Source organism: Scophthalmus maximus, chromosome 5 (assembly GCF_022379125.1).
Source record: "Scophthalmus maximus strain ysfricsl-2021 chromosome 5, ASM2237912v1, whole genome shotgun sequence".
Classification (NCBI taxonomy): domain Eukaryota; kingdom Metazoa; phylum Chordata; class Actinopteri; order Pleuronectiformes; family Scophthalmidae; genus Scophthalmus; species Scophthalmus maximus.
This window is the reverse complement of record NC_061519.1, coordinates 8,006,079-8,023,474: the sequence shown is the minus strand read 5'-3', so window position 1 is coordinate 8,023,474 and position 17,396 is coordinate 8,006,079. Positions and strand designations below refer to the sequence as shown.

Genomic DNA, 17,396 nt, shown 5'->3' with positions numbered 1-17,396 from the left:
CCAAAAGAAATTGCGAAATACAGATTTTGTTTTAAGTGCCTCCTTGTGCTTACATCCTTTTAACGTGGTGGCATATTAATATAGTTGTTAATAAGAGAAAATGAGTCCGTCCATTTGTACCATGGACGTAGTCACCGGGTCAGGAAAGTGAAGCCAATGCGAAAGTGCCTGAAGCCTTTATTCTCTGGAATGACCAGTAGATGTCCACTGTTTGCAAAATAAGTCGGTTTCTATATAAGAAAATGACTTATTCTCACTGAATTTATAATACACACATTATAAACATTTTCCTGAGAAGTTTATGGTCAATTTCTAGTTTGAAATATTCTGTGTATTGTGTTATCAGTATATGAGAAGTAAGACAAGTAGCATATGTTGTGCATTGCTGTATTAGTTTATCTAAAGTGTTATGCAGGTGAGTGATGGAGTAGACATGTTAGATTGCTGTTTGATGCACATTTTCTATGGTTATATTACTGCACTTTCTATTGATGCTTGTTATTTTGCAGTCCTGTAGAGATTTAGCAGGAGAAATGTACACATTCATATTCATAGTACACTGTATGGGTTTTGGATATATTTTTCATCTCACCAATGATCGAATTTGTGGCTGTGCATCCTTCCATTCATATACCCGTTTTAATGCTTATGTTTTTCAGGGATTTTACATGAACGTTACTACATAGCACTTGTTTACACTAAGTCTAGTAACTGTCCTGTGCTGGTTTAAACTTCAATCTGGTGTCTCCTTGAAACTGGCAGTAAGGAGTTAAACAGTGATTTATGCATATGGAAGAAAAAGAAGGGATCCACTCCCCTCAGGGGTAGGTGGAGTTTGGACCTGACAGGATTTCCTGGACAGTTTTTGCTGGTCCCTGTTTGATTTAGCCAAGGCTCAGGTACAATTCACCCACAAACCATGTGCACTGCCCAGCCCTGCTGAACTTCAACCCCTCGAGAGTGATAACAGCTCCGTCTGTCTGTCTGTCTGTCTGTCTGTCTGTCTGCCTGTCTGTCTGCCTGCCTGCCTTATCTACATGCACAGGTTCCTCTGTGAAATATCAACTTTGTGTGGAGGCTCCCTGTCAGTGAGGAGAGTGGTCTTGATATAGGTGGTCGGCTCTCGCATAGTTCCACTCGGGAGCAGAGCAGTCCCGGACAGTGCTTCGGACCTCTAATCCAGAAACCAGCGAGAATCTCCGGGAGATCCACAGGAAGCATTCCAGAGCTTTTCTTTCCAAAATTGGACCGAAGCATCATGTTGAGTAAAGACCTTCCAGACATTGAGGTAAACTCTGTTTCCTGATTTAACGCTCCTTTTCTGTCCTCGTGAACATGCCACGTATCTTCAAATTCACAATGAAAATACACATGCTTCTAAATTTCATAACATTGACAGTGCACACCGTGGTACTTGAAAGGAGGGAATTCAACATTATACATTTTTCTTCATCATAAAACTCATGATCACACTCATGCAAGGTCATTGTCAGTGTCCTCTAATATTAACCATGATGTTAGAAGCACAAGTCTCCAGGTCTTTTTTTATTGTTGTTCTTGTTTTAAATGAACATTTAAACCCTGTATGATCGTGTTTGGTGACAAATTAACTCCTCTGGCAGGGTTGGTTTTTTATTACATAGCACAGGTGCACATAGAATCTGTGCACTTGTTAAAACCCACACTAGTACAAAAGTCGCTGTAAATGAATTGATCAAAAGATTCAAATTACCTTCACTAGTCCTTAAAGGAATTTTTACAAAGGGGATTTTCTTTTTCTTGTATTGGGGATTTGGGTTCACCACTATGCAAGGAGCACTAATCTGGGGCTTCTGTGCACACGACTGAACCACTGACTCGTCTGTAATCGTGGGACAGGGGGAGTCCTGCTTAGACTGTGAAATAGTCATGTCAAGTGTCTTGTGTGAGTCCCCCAACTTCCCAGAAGTACAATATTAAATCACAGGAGTCCCAATCTGAGCACTTCAGTTGAAATACTGTACATGAATACAGGAGAGCTCATTGTAGAATTACATAGAAATGCATCATACAGAAATCGTGCAACACGACATCATCAAACTGCACATACCATAGGACACTGATGATTTCCAGTCTGGCTGGTCTGACTGCAACACATTATAACAAGAGAGACGGAACATGTGACTTGAACATACCAACAACATCCATTGATCCTATTCAACATACAGACAGATATCAACAACTACATGGCAAAACATTAAAAAAAAAGTGAGAGACTAACAACAGATCATAAATGCTCACTCTCTTATATGGACGGCTGTGGCTCAGGAGGTAGAGAGGTTTGTCCACTAACCAGGAGAACGGTGGTTTGATCCTTACTTCCCCCAGTCCGCATGCTGAAGTGTCCTTGGCGTAAGCGGACGGACCGCGGGGGCAGAGGTCGCTGCCGTCCCAGGGCCTGCGCTCAGTAGGGGCCCCCTACTGAGCTACCTTTTGTCTGTATTGCAACATTACTTCTCGAGTTTGGGGCAGGCACGGCACCAGGATTTCAATTTTGGGTGGGCCTTTTAATTACAGAAGCCAATACTGTTTGCTGTCCTAATTCTAAAACAACCTCAAATGGCAGAGCAAGTTGTGATGCTAGTACGAGTGGAACATGCCGGTATATGCATGGCTGAAATGAAACATAATAGTCTATCCAATCTATCATGCTTTTTTAATGCTGTGTATTATGAAGACCAAAACACCCATTCATTGAAAACATTTGACGTTAAATGAGAGAGAAAGCAGCGCACGGCACTGTAGTTCACAAGTTAGATCATAAAAACATACACAAAAATAATCTTTTCATTACAGGTGACGTATTTATCAACAATTCATGCTGCAATTCATGCTGCAGCATTCATGTTTATAAGAACCTGTGTTAATGTGTTTCCAGTCCTTGTATCCATAGTGTTGGAATTTCTCTTCCACGCCTCTCTCACCATACAGCGTCCTAACTAATAATCTTCTCAAAAATGTGTACTTTTTATACTAATGTGGGGAGAAGCTCCTGGCTATGTGTCCTAAATCTGAGACGGGACTGTTTGAGTTTGAGATCCCTGTATGTTCTTGTTTGCTTGGCTCAATAATTTACCATTTTTGTTAATGGTTTGCAGTAGTTGCATATGTTATTATAAATCACCTATTTCATAGTTGTGATTTTTAAAGGGGGCCCCCTGAGAAAACGCCCCCCTTAAAACTGCCTCTGAGAGCAGTTAGTGAATGTGATAGCCAATAGCAGCACTGTATGAATATGTGTGTGTGTGTGTGTCAATGGGTGAATAAGACTTTCAAATACAATCTGTGTAACAAGCCATGTATTTTGTGCCATACGTAACAAGCTGCAGATCAGTGACGTATGGTCAAAATGAAGGCATTGATGTGCACGTGTAACAAAATGGGGCAATCTTTTTAACACATCTTGAAAAATCTGCGTTAAAAAAATCTGGAAGTTAAAAAAAAATGATTTTGAATGTAGGACAAAAATGGTCATGTAACAACTGCCAGGTGATGTAATAACTTCATAAAATATTATAAACCACCCCTCTAAACGCTGTGAGTTGGAACTATAAAGAAACCTGTTATTAATCTAATCGAAATTACAACCTGGATATAGATATTGATTTCTTGATTAGATGTTAAGAAGGACTTACAGTAAATAATTTCTTCATTTCGCCTCTTATATATCCATCCGACAGGTCACATAACGCCAGTGCACTGACCCTGCAGCCTATCAGTATCTTATCACCCTGACCCCAACCGTTAAAAACAAGCAAACTTCCTAGAATGTTCCATAGTATCAGTGTTTTTGCCAGCAGATTTCCACGTGCGCTGCTAAGACAGATAACAGCTCATGAGTAGCAGGAAGAAAACAACGACATGGTGAAAGTTTCCATTTAAAAATAACATTTGTTAAACTAAGTTTATGGAATGGAATTAATAATTAATGACACATTATTAACGTACACATTTTGACAGAATGTCAGCTGTAATGTGGGATCTGATTTAGAATTCAGATAGTATTCCCAATTCCCAAAATATAATGCTTATACAGGCTTCACACACGAAGAACTGTGAAGATGGGACAATCTTGGGTTGTTTCTTTCTGTTTTTTTGTTACGAGAATAGAATAAAATTCTTCATGGAAAAAAGAGAAATGTGTTCATTATCATAGGAAATGCCGTTTATATACTGATATATGAACATAACTTTGCAACCATGGCTCTTCTTGGCTTCCGTTCTAACACATTTTCTGTGATCTATTCTTTGAAAACTGTTTTCTGGATTAACTTACTCACAGGTGTTTTTCTAAGAATCGGGAGTTCTGGCTCTTTTTATTGATTTGTCACTTCATTTCTTACAGAGCATCCTGGCTCTGAACCCCAGGGTGAAAACTCATGCTCAGGTCATGTCCACAGCAGACAAGAAAAAAGAAAAGAAACACTGGAAAAGAAATCCTGAACGGAATTGTGGCGTAAGATATTACACACACACACACACACACACACACACACACACAAGCGTGTGCAAAGACACTCAACTTGACATTGCTATCATTTGTTTTTTTCTGTTTCCTTTAAATTTTCATCATCGCTTTATTTATTGTTCTTCGTCCCCCACTCTTCTTTCTCTCAGTCTTGTGTGAAGTTAGAGAACAACTTTGACGATATCAAACACACAACGCTGAGTGAGCGCGGAGCTCTACGAGAAGCATTGAGGTGAGAATGAATATTGTGGTAATTTTTTGGGGACGTGGAAATGACTTGTAACACAATGACAAGCTCTCGTCCCTCAGTTTGGATGAAAGCATCTGCCAAATGTGTACATTTTTGTGTAAAATGTATAGTAAAAGTGGCAGACTGCATATGCACATGGATACTATTTACTTCTATACTATTTGTACTACCTTCTGATTTGAACTGTCAAATAAAAGTCAACTCTATGTTTAGGTGTCTAAAATGTGCCGATGCTCCCTGTCAGAAGAGCTGCCCAACTAATCTGGACATCAAGACATTCATTACAAGTATCTCTAATAAGGTAATGTAAAATATCCTGCATGAATGATGCGTCACGACTAACTAAATCGAAATTCAAAAGTTCATGGGCATATGGGAACAGCCTCAAAGATGGCCAGATGCGGTGCCGGGCGCCCCCAGGTGGACACCAGGGGGCGCCATTGCACCTCCGGTGCTCGGGCCCGAAAAGACATAAAGAACAGGTAGCACAGTACTAAAGTCATGGTTCATGTGTGTATGTGTATGTGTTTGTGTGTGTACCAGAACTACTATGGGGCAGCGCGGACAATCCTTTCTGACAACCCCCTGGGTTTGACCTGTGGAATGGTTTGTCCCACATCAGATCTATGTGTAGGCGGCTGCAACCTGTATGCCTCTGAGGAAGGACCCATTAACATCGGGGGGCTACAGCAGTTTGCTACAGAGGTATAAAACATTGACAGTTTCTTGAATTTTCTCATAGTTTTAGCAAGTTACAGTTACATCACCATCATCTCATATGCCCTTATACTGTACAGTACTGTATGTGTATGTGATCATTATTGACAACCCCAGAACTTACTTACTCAGCATAATAAACACAGATATACAACTATCACACTATTATCTACAGGTCTGTCACCCAACATATTCATCCATGTAACATTTTTTTTTAAACTTAGTACGTTTTTCTCTGATTAGTTCCAATTTCCCGCTTGGCTCGCAGGTTAAGATAAAATGATTATGTGGTTTATAAAGTGAATGCTAAAGTGAGACCGTGTGACTCTAAAGAGACGTAATAACTCACTATTCCCCTTTTAAAGAAAAAGTTTAAGTCATGTGCTGTACGCCACACTGTTGCTGAAGGATTTTTGTGGATACAAATTGTTACAAGTGATCTTATCTCAGGTAATGATTTTGGCTGTGGGTGAAACCTCAGGAAAAATAATTATATATATATATATACATACATACATACATACATACATACATATATACATTTACTCTTTTCTACTTGTGCCACCAATACAATGCAATACCAATGCATTTTGAAATAAACCACCATTGTGTTCATGCCAGTTGTGTCCACCGTGGACATTGTTCATTCATTACAGTCACATACAGTAGCCTCATTCTAAAGTCACACATGTTTGGTTGAGAGTTACAGTATATCAGGTTTATGATATGACTGCAATGTATTAAAGGGCTTGACAAGGGTATTGTGTCTTTGTTTTTTTCCAGGTGTTTAGTAAGATGGGCATCCCTCAGGTCAGGAATCCTGAACTCCCACCACCCAATGAGATGCCAGAGTCTTACCGCAGCCCTATTGCTCTGATTGGCTGTGGCCCAGCTTCAATCAGCTGCGCGTCCTTCCTTGCCCGTCTCGGATATGATAATATTACAATATTTGAGAAACAGAAGTTCCTTGGAGGGCTGAGGTAACATATCATTATCTTTATATGGTGTTTTCTGACATACACTTTACACATAATTATATGAAGCAGTGTTTTCATGTAATACAGAGGATACAGCAAAAGTAGAATAATTATCCACAAAGAAAAGTAATAACAAATGAATAATTGGCATTAATTCATCAAATGTTAACCATGACAAGATCATGTAGCTTTTTAGTTCCTTGGCAAATAAATGTTCAGTATTTTTTTAGTAACATTGGGTTATTTGAAAATTGATTGGTGTTAATGAGGGAGGATTGTGAATGTATGTTGCCTGTTAGAAATAATCAATCCCAGGGTTGAGACACACAGATGTGTTGACAATGTTCAGAAGATGCAGAAAGTGAGCTAATGAATTTGCATGGCAGAGTTACAAGAGGAGAGACATGTGAGACAATGTCAAACGGAGTAGAGGATAAAAAAGGAAACATTTAAAAACAGGTATATGCTCTTCCATGCAGCACATCAGAAATCCCCCAGTTCCGGCTTCCCTATGAGGTTGTCCAGTTTGAAATAGACCTGATGAAGGATCTGGGAGTCAAGGTATGAAGTGTGGCACCCCATTTTGGTCTGATACAGTGTCCATGACCTTACATGAATAGTGAAATCGTGATATTTTGATGCAATAATTGTTATTTAGTCTTATGCTGGTAGACTTAGAATTGGCACTTTGTTAGATTTGTCTTGGTCAGCCTCAGTATAAAGAAATACAAGCCGATAACAAAATTTAAAATGACATTGAATAGAAAATCTCCAAAGTTACACCAAAATCAGTGCTTAACACTCAACACCCCCACTTTAGTCTAATGACCGTATTTATTATATAATTAAAATTTTGTGTTATGATATGATGAAACTTTGACTGTATTCTTTTAATCACAAATCTTTATTTGATATATATAGGTGTTGTGCGAGAAGGCCCTCTGTGTGAACGAAATGACTCTGACGTCCCTGAAGGATGAGGGATTTAAGGCTGTCTTCATTGGGATTGGTGAGTGCCACTTGTTTAATTAAATTTAATTTAATTAGCTTGGCATTAAGCTTCACAGATAAGCATTGTGACATGAGTGGGGTTTTGACACCTTTGAACATACAGTACATTGTTGTAAAATTGTTCAAAGTTGAAATGGATTTTTTGAATAGCTCCCTCTAACAGTCACACTATCTGTGCAAACAATTTTTCTTCCAATTGAATGTGTGTGTGTGTGTGTGTGTGTGTGTGTGTGACTACAGGTCTCCCCCAGGCCAACAGAGCTTCAATGTTCCAGAGTCTTACCATGGATCAAGGCTTCTTCACCTCCAAAGACTTTCTGCCCATTGTGGCTTCAGCCAGCAAGAAAGGTTAGGAAACTTAAAAGAACAAAACACCCAGTGGCCGGCGCTGTGGTCCAGCGGAGGTCCGGCGGGTCTCACGGCGGACCTCCGCTGTGACTATGCGCCCGCTCCTTCACTGTCAAGAACAGCCGGTGTCTCTGCCCCAGCAACGTTACGTCAGCTTTGTCCAGCTTCCAGTCCCTCAGCAGAGGAGGGGATCCGCGCCGCCATCATAAGTGTCGCTCCATTTGTCTGAAAAACTTAAGTGAACTTGGTGAGATAGACCCTCAGAGGGCTGAGGGAGCGAGTGAACAACAACGGTCACTCGAGAGGTGGATATCACCCACAATGCATTGCAGTTAGGCATTTGGTGCAAGAGGGAAGGTGGCAGTAATCTACGTAAAACGCGATTGCTCACCACTAAAGAAGAATAGCAATAATAGTGACGACGATCATGATACAGATTACAAACAATAGTTTCTGAATCAAAGACGGACGTCGCTATTTACCAGGTGCCGCCGTATTGCAAATCATCCGTAGAAAACGCCTCAGTGAAATGAGTCTAAAGGTATTTCTGATTACTTGTTAGAGGCAGTACAGCGTTGAGTCCACAACTGGCGGTCGATCCACGAAAGTTTGGGCTGAAAGTGAACAAGGGTAGGTGCGTTCCATTTCAATCCCCCGCTCCTCCCCCGCCCACTTTCCCTCTGCTCCCCAAGTGGCCTCCGTGTGACTTATGCTGTTACTTAATACCAAGGGCTGAGGGGTAAAAACACGCTGCAGGCAGGTCCTGATGATAATTCTGTGCTTTGTTTTGTCATCAAGATGCCCACTCGCTCGCTGAGATGTTCCAGCTGTACTCTCCCATGGGCTCTCTCTCGGACATTACCCGGAAATTTTGCTTGCGGGTTGGCAGGAAAAGTTCTGGGAAATGTCTGGAGCAATATCTGAGGACATTTGCGTTTTCTCATACAGCCGCTCGGAAGAAAACCGGGACAGTGTCCGGACTTCAGTGCATGTCTTAAAGCAACTTATGTCTGTCTCACTCTCTGCCTCTGTCTCCCCTTGTCTAGGTATGTGCCAGTGCCGCTCGTCTCTGCCAGAGTTAAGAGGCGTAGTGATCGTCTTGGGCGCCGGAGACACTGCTTTTGACTGCGCCACCTCAGCACTTCGCTGTGGAGCCAAGAGAGTGTACGTCTGCTTCAGGAAGGGTTTCACCAACATCAGGGCTGTTCCAGAAGAGGTATGGCTGTGGGACAAATGCAGATCTATAGACAGAAGGATAGAAGGTGAATACTGAATGTATGTGCTCCCTTTTTTTTTCTTCTGTCAGATGGAGCTGGCGAAGGAAGAGCAGTGTGAGTTCCTGCCCTTCCTGTCTCCTCGCGAGGTCATCATGAAGAACGGCCGGGTAGCTGGGTTGCAGTTCTGTCGCACTGAGCTGACCGAGGAAGGTGACTGGCTGGAAGATGAAGAGCAGGTTGTCACACTGAAGGCCGATTTCATCATCAGTGCCTTTGGTTCCATGCTGAATGAACGACAAGGTAAGGAACCAATCAGAGGACTAACACACCGACTGATCAACAGTTTGACTTTTTGATGAACATTAAATGACTTATTTTAAATTCAAAATCAATCAGAGGATTGATGTGTAAAAATATCTCTAGTCATATATGCGACAGACAATGCAAAATATCCTCGACATTATATATTGTCATCGTTACAAAGCAGAAGTGGCTGAAAGTTTCCTGAAAGTCACTGACCTTTTCAGATTTGTTCGAGTTGACTGAGGCAGTAGATGGATGCAGAACATTAATGGGGCAATGATGACATGCTTTCGACTGTTTGTAGTGACTGACGCCATGGCTCCTGTGAAGATGACCCGCTGGGGCACTCCAGAGGTCAACACAGACACCATGCAGACCAGTGAGCCCTGGGTGTTTGCAGGTGGAGACATCGCTGGTCTGGCAAATACCTCGGTGGAGTCAGTAAACGACGGCAAACAGGCCTCATGGCACATGCACAGATACATACAGGTACTTGAATATATAACTGCTGACATTTACTTTGGGTAACTCATCAGATATTGAAAACGCATTGTTTAAACTACAATATGCAATTCGCTTGCAGGCAGAATTTTTTTTTCTTATAAACCACATTCATGAAAAATGGGACTTGACTTTTGAAGTATTCAACTGAGACCCAACTACGTTAAACGTAACATTCCATTCCCTCTGTAGTCCCTGCATGGACAGACAGTGGACCCAGTCCCGAGGCTACCACTGTTCTACAGTGCCATCGATGAGGTTGACATCAGCGTTGAGGTTTGTGGAATAAAGTTTCCCAACCCGTTCGGCCTGGCCTCCGCTCCTCCCACCACCAGCACGGCCATGATCAGAAGAGCTTTTGAACAAGGATGGGGCTTCGCTCTCACCAAGACATTTGGACTGGATAAGGTACACATACACAGCAGTCACATGGTTTGGAAGCGCACAAAAATGTTTTGACTTGGTCAATGACGAGGCTCTACAGGTCCTCCAGGAGTCTCCAGGTGTCCTTTCCAAGGACCAAGTAGTCCCTCAGGAGGTTTCTCATGGGCACATGGGGGTTTTACAGCTTTTTGCTCTGGGCGGTGAAACACCTTTTGGAGGTTTTGCTGTGATGTGTTAGACGGTGTTTCCCACCACCATTAGCAAAACACCAAATGAGGGAATGTCCTTTGTGTTAGGGAGGTGCAGGAACAGGACGCAAATGCAGGTGTGGGGGAAAAGGGATTTTATAAAAAGCAACAAAAACTGACCTCCAGTCTTCTACTGGCAACATTAACCAAAATCCAAAACGTCATCAAAAGAACGTGGACACATGGCATGGCATGGTTTAAACATAGAGACCAAGCGATACACGGGGATAAGCAGAACTACAGGGAAATGAACAGAATATCCAAGAAGAACAAAGGGAGGCACAAAGATATACACACAAGAGAGCACATGTAAGGATACACAGGTGAGATACACTGGAAACAGGCGCGGATGATCACAGGGAATCACAAGAAACATAAAGTAATAGCAAACCAGACACAAGAGCACAGGAAATGATTTCCAAAATAAAACAGGAAATACAAAACTCAAAATGAACAAAACACAAGGGATATCAAGAAAGTAGCTTTACATAAACCAAGACACGCAGGGAAGGGCAATCACAGAAATCATATGCAAGGGTCCACAAAGAAACAAAGGTCTATAAAGAGTTCTCTCGATTTCAAGTCGTCATGATCTGCCACTTTGGAAGCGTTCAATACAGAGTTCCATAATATAAGAATTTGTCAATTTTCATAATCTGAGTGAACCTGTCTCTTTGCAGGACCTGGTGACGAACGTGTCACCTCGTATTGTGCGTGGCACCACCTCAGGCCATGTGTTTGGCCCGGGCCAGGGCTCCTTCCTCAACATCGAGCTCATCAGTGAGAAGACAGCAGCCTACTGGTGCCAGTCAGTAGCTGAGCTGAAGAGGGACTTCCCCAACAATGTCAGTGTCCTGTCATGCCACATCACATCCCATACCTGGAAGGTGGCGAGCATTCGAAAAGTAACCCTCTACACGTCTCTTTGTCAGGTGGTGATCGCCAGCATAATGTGTAGTTACAACAAGGAAGACTGGACAATAATAACCAAGATGGCAGAGGTGAGACAGACCGGGAGCCAGTAACATGATCGCTCTACTTACAACACGTGGAGTATGATTACAGTTGATTTATAAGTTTCAACTCTGTGGTACAAAAAAGTATTTTGTGTTCAGGAATCTGGAGCAGACGCACTGGAGCTGAACCTGTCTTGTCCTCATGGGATGGGCGAGAGAGGCATGGGACTGGCCTGTGGACAGGTGCATGCGCACACACAGACACACACTCACACAATTAATATTTCTCAAAAATGAACAGTCTGACAAATCATGTGTTTTTGTGTTTGCATCACTAGGACCCGGTGCTTGTGCGTAACATCTGTCGCTGGGTGCGTGAAGCCTGTAACATTCCGTTCTTTGCCAAACTGACACCGAACGTTACCAACGTTGTTGACATCGCCAAGGCTGCTCATGAAGGTAAACACACTGCGCCGCACCTCCACTCACGTCTGATTCTTTCCTCCATGTCATTTTTGCATTTTTTTTTCTCCACATATTAAAGGACATTCATTTAAATGATGTTAAATTTGATGACCAAAATGTCTAGCAACACATGTCGATTGTTGTCACTGTTGTGTTGTGTTTTTTGTAGGCGGGGCAGATGGAGTCACCGCCACCAACACAGTGTCCGGTATGATGGGACTGAAGGCAGACGGCTCCCCCTGGCCGGGTGTTGGAATGGGAAAACGTACCACGTATGGAGGGGTGTCCGGTAGGGACACACACAAACACATACACAATCCCTTGCCGCAGCTGATATATTACTATATGTCTTAATAGATACAGTTGATAGTGACACATGTAAATACGAATTCATAACTGTTAGGTTGTGGCAAAGAGGCAGGACCCAAATGCGGGAAGCAGATAGAATACTTCCAATCAAATTCAACCAAGGGTATCCACGAGTGCAGGACCAAATATCAAAGCAGGCCTCACAGAACGGAACAGAACACACACAAACACATTATCAGTCAATATTGGCAATTATCACGATAAATATCGCATTATTTCTTCTTTTTAATGTAAAGACCACGGTTGTGGTTCTTCTTTATGGCCTGAGAATGACAAACACTTTGCACAATGCATAGGCATTTAATCAATATATATTTGACTTTTGTTATATTTCTATTGATTGTTGGGATAATTATTGATAGTATTTATCGCCCAGCATCATAACTCAGTGTCCCGATTTTCACACACTATTCAAATGAAGTGAAAGCGAAGGTTTGGGAGGTCTAGGAAGACTTTCAGGTGTAAGAATCGTAGGTAACATGAAACAATACCGGTATTATCCTTTACAATGTCCTGACACATGATGTTCACGCTGCGCTAGCTCCCCGTGTGCTGCCTCTCCCGAGCACTTAGCAGTTGTGTGCACGATGTGTGCAGGTAACGCCATCAGACCCATCGCTCTGAAAGCAGTGTCGGCCATCGCCAAAGCAATTCCTGGTTTCCCCATTCTGGCCACCGGTGGTATTGACTCAGCAGAGACCGGTCTACAGTTTCTCCACGCTGGGGCCTCAGTGTTACAGGTGATACTTACATTACTGTTACCGTTTTGATGATATAGTACATGGGTCCAACATTGGTCCTTCATTAAACATCTGGTATCTGTTAATCTGCATCAGTAGGAGGCAGGCTGTTTGTGGCAAGTGTTTGTGTTTGAAAAGGAAAACCTTATTTTGCATTGATTTAATTTTGTTGGACCATTTTTCTATTTTAAATTAATTTAATAGAATTTGTTCAAGACTTTTAATACATCACATTTATCATTCATTTATTATTATGATTGTCTTTTACATTTTTGGTCTATATTTGTTTTTTGCCAGTAATTCCTTAAAAGATACCTCGATTAAAGTAGAACCATCCCTGATTTAGAACATCCAATAATCCTGACAATAAGGTAGTGTCCATACTAAGGTGGATGTTTTGTTTGAGCGAGGGCACCATGTTAAAAACAGTGATAACGTTTTTTCAGTATGGCAAGTTCTGTAAAACAGCGCGCTCGTTTTCATGCAATGTTGAATTTGTCTTCACAAAATTGCAATGATTTTAAGCAAAATAAAATCTACGTGTGGTTGTGATGATTCTTGTTCATTGTTGATCTGTCTGTCTCACTGTGCGTGATAACAACAGGTGTGCAGTGCAGTTCAGAACCAGGATTTCACAGTCATTGAGGATTACTGTGTAGGTAAGTAGCTGTGTATTCTGTATTCCATCCTTGGTGAAAAATGATCATGCGGACCCAGCATCTTCAACCCCAAAGCAACAGATGACTAACATTTTTCAGATATGTTTAACCAAGCCCTGCACTGAATTCAGCTCTGGAATTTATTCATCCTAGTTCTGTATTTTATACTAGTAGAAGTCCACATTGACATTCTGATGTGGTAGATTTCAAATCGGTCATAAATGACTGGTGTCATTTAAGTTACCGGAGTGCAGCTGCTCACTCTACAGGTGAGGTTGGATCACTTCTAAGAGCACTCTCCTGAACTATCCACCAACCTGAAATGCTCCAGTTTATGTGTGCGGTTGTATTTACACTATATGATGAGGGCATCATTGTAAATGTATGTGTCCAGGTCTGAAGGCCTTGTTGTACCTCAAGAGCCTGGAGCTGAAGGACTGGGACGGCCAGTCTCCTCCGACAGAGAGACACCAGAAAGGAAAACCAGTGCCCAGACTGGAAGAACTGGTCGGACAGGTGCTGATACTTATTTCTGTTTATGCAATTATTGTGATGTGATTATTATTAGCACCACTACAAGTTGTTTGGCCTGGATGTTGCCTGTAAGAAGAGACACAAATCATCTACTGTACCAATTCAATTTTCATGTAATATAGCCTCTAAATGGTTTATGTTTTGGGTGTGTGTGTGTGTGTGTGTGTGTGTGTAGAGCCTCCCTAGCTTTGGTCCATACCTCCAGCAGAAGAAAAAAGCCATCGATGGGTACAAGAAACAGCTCAGAGATGCTGGTAAAACTGATGAGATGGAAACCAACATCACCCGTGTTGGCACGGCCAAAAGACCTGTTCCTGCTGTCAAGGTGCTGTGCGCACACAGACGCACTCATCAGGATTTGTGCTTTCTTCTATGGCATATGTTTTCAATCAAGTAAACGTGTGTGTGTGTGTGTGTGTGTGTGTGTGTGTGTGCGTGTGCGGCGTGCGTGCGTGCGCGTCTGTGTGTGGGTGTGTGTGGTAATTGGTGTGTTCGTAGGATGTGATTGCCAGAGCATTGAGGTACATTGGAGCATACCAGGAGCTTGACAACACAGAACAGGTACAACTGGGTTTTTTTCTGACATTGTTGCCATTTTATGTTCTAAGGAGTATACTGGTACATCTGAAGTGAGGTTGTTTTTCAATCATCTTGTACATTTACTCTCAAAGTGTAATAAATCAGGAAATACATTTTACACTCACAGAGTGTAGATCAATTGACCGGCCACAATGTGGGGCTTCCAATAAAGTTTATTTAAATAAGATGACCACATTGTGAACAATGTTTAGAGATGGGAAGTACACATATTAAAAAAGTTGTTCAATGATGTTTCCTCCAGTTAAAAATCATCTAAAAAATCAAACCAATACTCTCACACCCCGACCTAGTAAAACTGACCCACACCCTCATTTTCTCGTGCCTAGACTACTGCTACTCCCTCCACTCTGGTGTCAACAAAAAATCCCTTGCACGACTCCAACTGGTCCAAAACTCAGCAGCTGGGCTTCTCACTGGTTTTAATAGATGGCATTACATTACCCTAGTTTTAGCTTCACTTCATTAGCTCCCCGTCCATTTTAGAATTGATTTTAAGATTTTACTGATACTTTTAAAGCCCAGCTTGGTCTTGCTCCAAGCTACCAGCTGAGGATCGCAGCCTTAGATCCTCAGCTGGGTCTTTACAAGTTATTCCAAAGTCGAGGCTCAAATCTAAGGGTGACCGAGCTTTCTCCATCAGGGCCCCTCGACTTTGGAACAGCCTGCCTGAGGAGATAAGGCTGGCAGAGTCTGTGCCTTCTTTTAAGTCACTTTTAAAAACCCATTTCTATAGACTTGCTTTCAGGTGAAGTCGTCTTTTTATATCTTTCTTATACAGATATGTGACCTGAAAACCGTATTATTGTTGGAATGCTGATTTTAATTGTCTGTGATTTGGTTGTTTTTGTGAAAGCACTTTGTGAAGCTATTTCTTAAAGGTGCTTTATAAATAAAATTATTATTACGAATTATTATATAACTTTGGGAAAGATGCAGACAACACAGAAAGTTTCAGTGTGAAGTTCAGTTGTATATCACTGCTCAGTGTCAAAGCTTCAGTTTTAGCAAGAAGTAAAATACTACTTGAGTAATATTAAAACAACCTGCTCAAGCTGCACACAGTCATGCCAGAACTCTCCTCAGAGAGCAAAATAATTGATCGTTCTGGCAATTAACCAGGCGTCCTTATCCCCTCCAAACCGCTTGTCAAAAAAAAAAACGTACTTGTTAAAATACAGCCTGATTTTGAGGTTAACATTGAGCACAGTGGCTGTCTGGTTTAAGAAATGTGTTCTCATAAAAAATATGTGTGTCTGAATGTTACAGTATGTTGAGTAGAGACAAGGTGTAGTAAAACCAACATTTACCAACATGTAAGAGGTCACAGATACAATGAATTTAACCTGATCATAACCCCTCATCTGTACTCTTAGGTCCAGGCTCTGATAGACGAAGAGATGTGTATCAACTGTGGTAAATGTTACATGACCTGCAATGACTCTGGATACCAGGTATGTCAGTCTGCTTGTCCCACAATGACAGTTGTCGCTCTCCATCAGCATGTTGAAGGCTGCTTCATCCCTCTGATGTTTTTTTTGTCTTCCCAGGCCATAACATTCGATCCAGAGACCCACCTACCCTTTGTGACTGACAGCTGCACGGGCTGTACTCTGTGCTTAAGTGTCTGTCCAATCATAGACTGCATCAGTATGGTTACCAGGACAACCCCCTATCATCCCAAGAGGGGTGTACCCATTAGTCCTATCTGCTAAAAGCAAGGACAAACCAAAACATTTTATTTAATAATGGAGAGCAGACATTTCTTCAAATGAAACGACTCATTCATTTGCCACATGCAGATCGAGACATCGTTTCATGTAAATGCAAGTTATTGGATGATGCAAATTGATAGAAAAAGGACATCTGATATGTTTATCATGGGTGGGAGTCTATGAGAAATTCCAATGATTTTTTTTAACCAACAATTTAGAAAAAGGCAATCAACCCTTTTAAGGTCAAGGTTCACTATATTGGCATCAAATTAAATTTCTTGATAATTTAACTGTAGTTCTGACTCTGAGATTACATTTTCAATCAGGGATCCTGCTTTGTCGTTATCCTTAGCAGTTGATGGTAACATTAAGTATTTGATGTAATGATGGCCTGTTTCAAATTAAAAGTACATTTACTGTGAAGTATATTGATGTAAAGGAAATGCATTTCTTGCATTATTTGATACAATATGGTCTGTGATTTAAATAAAGGTTTTCTAATACAGCAAACCATCTGTTCAGTGGGACACAAGCCAACTTGATTCTTGTAGAAATCAGAAGCAAGCATGGGTTCAGTGGTGGGACATGTCTCAGGTTTACAGCAACAGGTTTTATACAATCATAAAACTCAAATCATAACCATCTAGTAAACAAAAATATGAAGAAAGAAAACAAAGAGAATAAAACAAATTAGAAACTGCACATGAAGCAAAGGGTTATGTATAAAACTGGAGCATGACACAAAATCGAAACACAGGAAGTTAAAACATTTTCTTTTGACCCAAAGTCAACAAGACAGACTGCTGACCTTGTCCATTACTGCCTGAAAGTTGTGACATGAAGATTCAGTGTTATCAGAAACATTGATCATTATACAAACATTTGCATTTTAACTTAT

General features: G+C 41.4%; 1 protein-coding gene across 1 annotated transcript; it reads left to right on the top strand.

Moving 5' to 3' along the window:
* The first annotated feature begins 998 nt into the window (after positions 1-998).
* dpydb (dihydropyrimidine dehydrogenase b) lies at positions 999-17,008 on the top strand. Its single transcript, XM_035634776.2, has 25 exons — positions 999-1,288; positions 4,385-4,495; positions 4,657-4,739; positions 4,971-5,058; positions 5,301-5,462; positions 6,258-6,454; positions 6,931-7,012; positions 7,373-7,460; positions 7,703-7,810; positions 8,857-9,026; positions 9,117-9,327; positions 9,635-9,819; positions 10,024-10,239; positions 11,144-11,308; positions 11,396-11,464; positions 11,579-11,662; positions 11,758-11,878; positions 12,054-12,173; positions 12,851-12,993; positions 13,598-13,652; positions 14,047-14,168; positions 14,362-14,511; positions 14,685-14,747; positions 16,160-16,237; positions 16,334-17,008. Exons 1-25 carry the CDS (start codon positions 1,259-1,261, stop codon positions 16,496-16,498), a joined length of 3,066 nt encoding a protein of 1,021 aa, XP_035490669.1. The 5' UTR covers positions 999-1,258; the 3' UTR covers positions 16,499-17,008.
* The last annotated feature ends 388 nt before the right edge of the window (positions 17,009-17,396 follow it).